The sequence below is a fragment of the Onychomys torridus genome, chromosome 1, assembly GCF_903995425.1.
Source record: "Onychomys torridus chromosome 1, mOncTor1.1, whole genome shotgun sequence".
NCBI classification, from domain to species: Eukaryota; Metazoa; Chordata; class Mammalia; order Rodentia; family Cricetidae; genus Onychomys; species Onychomys torridus.
This window is the reverse complement of record NC_050443.1, coordinates 86,815,158-86,821,729: the sequence shown is the minus strand read 5'-3', so window position 1 is coordinate 86,821,729 and position 6,572 is coordinate 86,815,158. Positions and strand designations below refer to the sequence as shown.

The following is a 6,572-nucleotide window of genomic DNA, read 5'->3' as shown; positions in this document are numbered from 1 at the left end:
TTACAGGTATGTTCCTCCTTGCCCTTTCCATGAAAAACATCCAAACTTCATTTTCTCACTTACAAACCTTGTTTTTATTTATCACAAAAGAAATTCTAGCAGGAAGTGCATTAAGTAAATATAAACCACTTCCTCAGACTCTCTCCACTATCATTCCTAGGAACAGCCTTCTAAACTTATTTTATGAATGTTTTCTCTGACATTTTCTGTGGTCTGAAAACACTGATATGTAACATGTTAATTTTTTAAAAAAATAAAATTAGGGTAAATGTTCACATTCTATGTTTAGTTTTTTTCTCTTACAACTTTAATTTTTCTACTTTTGAGTTTTGACTTGCACAGTTTTCATGGAATAGTGTTCTCATATAATTCCTAAGATTTTGGAACGTACTGCGATTACACAGCACATACCACACAGTAAATATATTTATATCTTTGTATATAGATTGGTTATAGAACAGCTTCAAAAGGTTACAGGCCATTGTAGAGTTAAAAAAGTTTCACAAGTAGGCAGATAGAAATGTAAGTAGAGCCTGTGCTGATAAGATAAAGATTAAAACAGCTGCAGATAAGAACTTGAGGAAGTAGCAGAGGCCCTGAGTGTCATAGGCTTAGCATGGGACTTATAGAGTTGAGTTCAGCTACAGAGGGTGAAGGCAAAGAGAAGGATCAGAGGAAGAATGGGTAGGTGGGTGGATGGTGGGTCCATAAGAGTATACAGGATGACTAGCATATAGCAGTTGAATAGATTCCTGCCTCAGCATAAGCTGAGTTGAACAAATTCCTGGGAAAGTTGGGAGTTCTCTGCCAGTGGGTTCTGTCAGATGACAGGTAAGTAGGGGACACCTCCACTGCAGTTTTAATTGTCCATATCATTGTGGGGTCCAGGTGAGGAAATTATTTCCTGGTCTTATATCTCTGATTATCTATTGGGACTAATTTCCTTATATGATCTTAATAGACTCACATAGTTCTACAGTAGCAATTTCCCTAGATAAATTTATAGATTGGCATCTTTTCTACTCCCAGGAATGTCATTTGTCAGTCTGTGTTGTGTGGCTGGTACTGGACAGATGGTGCCACCTGCATATGAACTCAGGTGAATAGTCATGCCCCATCCTCAAAATGGAATGAAATGCTGCTTGTAAAATGGAATCTTGATCAGAACTCATGGGGATAAAGGTCTCTAAAGGCAAGGCACAGTCTGAGAATCCATTGCTTTGTACAATATGGAGCAACTTAGAGCAGATTAGCTTGATTTCAACAGCTATTCTTGGGAAGAAATAATGGAAGTCTATGTTTGGCTACTTCCTGTCCCTGAGGTATTTAACTATTTAACTGATGTATGCTTAGACATGTCATCCCACTATAGAGATTGATTTAGGAGTGTGTGTGTGTGTGTGTGTGTGTGTGTGTGTGTGTGTTTGTGTATGTGTGTGTGTCCTTGGAGTGGATTCTGAGGATGAAAACCTCATCCTGCAAGACAAGTTGTCCATTTCACATGACACAGATAAAAAAGAACTCATCTCTGAGTTTTATCTAGAGACTCATTGATGTAGGAAGGGAAGGCTTTCTTGGAAAGAAAATTCCTCCCCCAAATCAGAGGTTTGAAATAGAAAAAGAGAACCTTGGTGTACATCCCTTGAATTCTGGCAAGGCCCCACTTGCAGGCCTATGCAACTAATTCTATGTTCTCCTGGGGGAGGGGTGAATGATCTTCCACTGCGGTAGTCAGCATGGACTGAATCCTGACTTCCTGGTTTATATATGCCCTATGATATTAATAACAGTATTTTTCTTTTACAGAGAAAGTGACAGAAGAAGAGAAGTTCAGCTTAAAGCTAGCCAAGTCAGTCAAGAGTTTATGTCTGAGGTCAATTTTAGTGATTTTATCCCCTAAAGCATTTCAGTGATTCCATTATCTTCTAGACCAGGTGAAAGTTCTGGTTGTGGGGACATTCAGGCTTCCTACCAAGAGTCTTCCATTCATCTGCCTTGCTTCCCACCATTGTATAGACTGTGCATTCTGTCTAACCAAATCCTCTCTCTATAGGCCACACTTTCACTCACCCCTCCCTTCTTCCATGTTATGCAGTATTCATTTAGGCTCTGATTATCAAATCCTATTGGGAGATGTCATTGTGAAGTCAAGTCTCCCGTATAAGAGTTATTTATTCCCTATGGACATTTCAAGAGTAAGTACTAAGCTTGTTCTCTTGAGCTTTCTCACCTGAGAGGCCAAGTTATAGTCTCTTGAGTCACAATATCAAATATGAGAAGATCTATGCACAGTGATTCCAAGTTCTTCAAGGAGAGATTCACCAAGGCACATGGCTCCACGTTACATAATGTTATAAAACAGCACCGAGTTACTAAATCATATTATGAGTAAGTGACTTTTGATCAGTGTTAAAACTACTGATTATGTAGTATGAAAATCCTAGAGACAGTCATGAAATAAGAGACCACAGCCTCTACTTGTCTTGCTGTGTCTGTTAGAAGATTTTCTTCATAATTCTTTACTGGAGATGCTGTGGAAGAGATACCTCAGTGCTCAGGGGTCACTAGGTGTGGCTGAGTAATCTGGATCAAGAGACATTTTGGTTTGATGCCTGATAATTTTTTTCTTGTTTCTTTTTTTTAAAGGAGAACAGACAATGATTTCAGGAATAAGTACTTTGTGTGTATTAACCATCAAATCCTAGAAGGTTCTGACTGGTGTATTAGGTCAGTGAGTCCAACTCTTACTTTTCTTCATGTACAAGGTAAAGCTTAAAGAAAAGAAAGCCTGCCTAATACTACCTATTAGAGTTATTTAGAACAATGTAAGAGTGTTTTAATAATTGAGAAATCACTTATGGTCAGTTCATCTTAAGTCTCATGATAGTTATTTTGCTTGTAGCTTCTAAATACATTTGTTTTTCATTTTCTCATAGTCATTTCACACACTTATGAAGAACAGAGTCATGTGTCAGTACTTGTGTACAGTATGTAATGATCACATCAGGACAGTAGGTGTTTATGTCATCTCAGACATTTATCTTTCCTTTTTGCTGGGGACATTTCAAATCTTTACTAGCTGTACTGGAATGCACAATGAATTGTCTGCTGTAGCTATCCTACCATGCTGCTAAAGATAGTTTTATTCTATTGTACATTGTTTGTTGGTCCAATGAAGATTTTAAAAATAAAATATTTTTAAAAAACTCATAACCAATCACTTTTATACATTTAGAATTTAGTACACATGAATTTTGGATTTTCCCAGAGACTATACTACCTGTTGTATGAGTTGGTGTGTGTGTGTGTGTGTGTGTGTGTGTGTGTGTGTGTGTGTGTGTGTGTGCCAATGTGCTTGCATGCATGTGGAGGCCAAGGTTCAATGTTATATGTTCTTCAGGAACTTGTTTTTTGATACAGGGCCTGCCACTGAGTCTTGGGGCTTGCAGATTAGAATCCTCTGATTAGCCAGTTAGTCCCAGGGAATTTCCTGTTTCTACTTGCTCAGAATTGGGATTAGAAGCATACACCACACTGCCAGACTTTTTGTGTGGATTCTAGTGATTGAGTCTCAGGTCCTCATGCTTGCAAAGAAAGCACATTACTAACGGAGCTATCACCTCAGCTTCAGTTTTAAGAGTTTTTTTCTGACAGTCAAAAATGCATAAGTATTGATTTTGATACAGGCAATTGGCTTGAATCTACAACCACAGGCCAACTCAAGAATAAACAAACTTATCTTCTATTCTACTAATGTCCTAAAGACCTGCCCTGAAGGTTATGTTATAGATCTTCAAATGTGTCTCTTTGTGACCTTGGCTTCCTCATCAATTTCCTATGTGTTTCAGAACATCACACAGAGACCAGAAGGCTCCATTCTAACCCTGTGGCACCACCCCAGGACCTTCTGAGTTGTGCACCTCAGTCATCATCCTTCTGTCATTCTTCTCTCACCCTCATGGTCCTTCTACCACAACAACCTGTGGTTACTATTGTTATCTCTTCTTGCCATCTATACACAAAGGTTCCCTCATTTAATTTCCCAAGCCACATCTCATTACTTTTCAATTCTTTCCCAGTCTGTTATGACTGGCTTCCCCTTTCTTTTAGACACCTAGATTTTCCCCAATTTCTTTTATTCTAGAAATATTGTCTTAATGTTCCTTATGATCCAGGAACTGTTGCAGGCATTGTGTATATATCCAAGAAGCCAACAAAAACTTTGTTCTTCATAGTTGTGCTCTTGCATGGGGTAGGATTTTTATATATGAAAATACTATGTCAGTTGGCAATAAGAGGAAAGGTAGAGGTAGAGATAAGAGATAGAGACCTGAGGTGTGTCAGAGATACATGCCATGCGTCTAGAAACTCATGCCTGTTTTATGCAGTGCCCTTAACTCATACTGAATTTTAGAAGCTAACAGAACAGATGTGACTGTACTGTGCCTGGAAAATGGTAGCTACTTGATCAGGGTTTGCTGAGTAAGTCCTTAATGACTTCATGAACTTTCTGATGTAGAGGAAGTTGGGAGAGGGACAAGAGGAGTACAGTGAAAATTTTTAGATGAAATTTTCATAATGACCCCCAGATGGACATTTCCTTTTGTTATCATCATCACAAGGAGGGACCCTAGCATTTAGTCCTAAAAAAAAATCACATTTAGGTAAACTCCAAGAGAATTGACTATGTCCATTCTAGGCTAAAACTACTAAGATTGAAACTCATCCAAACATGTTGGTGTCACCTAATGTAGATAAATTTAGTGTACACCCCTTCTATGAGTTTCTATGGAATATTGACTACAATCTGTCAAAAAACACCCTAATTTTAAATGTAGTGAATATCTCAAACAGATGTGCAAAACACTGTTATAACTAAATGATTAATATATCTTTTCTACATGTTGTTCTCCATGTTTAAAATTTTATATTTAATATAGTTAAGTAAAAGATCTCTAGTAATAGTATGAGGCCAGAAATAGAATTATAAATTATTTATGTTTACTTTTGGGGTATGATTTAATGCAAAGTATATAGTGTAGAACTTTTGAAAGAGTTTGACAACATTTTCTGATTTTCACTAGATTTCTAAGTCAGAATCTTTATTTTCCCTTTTTATGTATAAAAGATCCATCAATCCAAATGTTTAGCCATTCTCTAGAGTTGAAATGGATAATTTTGTGAGGATGGTCTTCTCTTGTAGTGCTCTGACAGAATTCTTCCAGTGAATGGAAGCTGGAGCCAGAACTGTGATTCTATTTTTACACACTATGTTTCTAAAATGACCCAGGGCTCCACTACAGCAATGAGTGGGCAGAATGACAGCTTTGTGGCTGAGTTCATCCTTTTGGGATTTTCTAACTACCCTGAACTCCAAGGGCAGATGTTTTGGGCTTTCTTGGTTATCTATCTGGTGACTTTAATGGGAAATGCCCTCATTATGTCTGTCATCTTCCTGGACCAGAGCCTGCACATCCCCATGTACCTGTTCCTGCAGAATTTGTCAGTAGTGGAAACTGGATTCAGCACAACCATCATGCCTGAAATGTTGGTGGTCCTGAACACCAAGAAAGCCACCATTTCCTTTGGTGGCTGTTTTGCACAGATGTATTTCATTCTTCTCTTTGGTGGGACTGAGTGTTTTCTCCTGGGGGCGATGGCTTATGACCGATTTGCTGCAATCTGCCATCCTCTGTCCTACCCAGTGATTATGAACAAGAGGGTCTTTGTGAAACTGGCTATGTTCTCATGGTTCTCAGGTACTATGATGACTACTCTGCAGACCACTTGGGTGTTTAGTTTCCCCTACTGTGGCCCTAATGAAATCAATCACATCTCCTGTGAAACCCCAGCAGTGCTGGAGCTTGCATGTGCTGACATTTTTTTCTTTGAAATCTATGCCTTCACAGGCACTATTCTGATCATTTTGACCCCCTTCATATTGATTCTCTTGTCTTATATCCGAATTCTCTTCACCATCCTGAAGATGCCAGCCTCTACAGGGAGACAGAAGGCCTTTTCCACATGTGCATCTCATCTCACATCTGTCACCCTTTTCTACGGCACAGCTAGTATGACCTATCTACAGCCCAAATCCAGGTACTCACCAGACACCAAGAAACTGATGTCATTGGCTTACTCTCTGCTTACTCCTCTACTGAATCCACTTATCTACAGCCTGAGAAACAAGGAGATGAAAAGGGCTGTGATGAAATTATGGGAAAGAAAAGTAGTTTTCAACATAACCTGACTTGTTGGGAAGTCATGTGATATTCAGATAGATCATAATTTAACTGTGTATGAATTAAGAAGATGAAAACACTAAGTTCCTTGATGAGAATATGTTTAATTCTTTCTTTCTAAAACAACTTTATTTTTTAATTTTTAAATGTCTATTTTGTTTTTTAATATAGTATTTTATAATCTAGTCAGAAATTTTAATAAAAAATTTTAATTCTTTATAAAATAATTATTTTTAAAAATTCAAAATTCTTGAAATATATTTTAAAATTCTTTATAACATATATTAATACATACCAGGTTATCCCTCTCTTTTAACCCTGTAGTCTATT

The 6,572-nt window shown here is 37.8% G+C and overlaps 1 protein-coding gene across 1 annotated transcript; it reads left to right on the top strand.

Annotated features, from left to right (window-relative positions):
* Positions 1 to 5,296: 5,296 nt before the first annotated feature.
* On the top strand, positions 5,297 to 6,250 carry LOC118585935 (olfactory receptor 10A6-like). Its single transcript, XM_036190988.1, has one exon. The coding sequence runs from the start codon at positions 5,306 to 5,308 to the stop codon at positions 6,248 to 6,250; it is 945 nt and encodes a 314-aa protein (XP_036046881.1). The 5' UTR covers positions 5,297 to 5,305.
* The last annotated feature ends 322 nt before the right edge of the window (positions 6,251 to 6,572 follow it).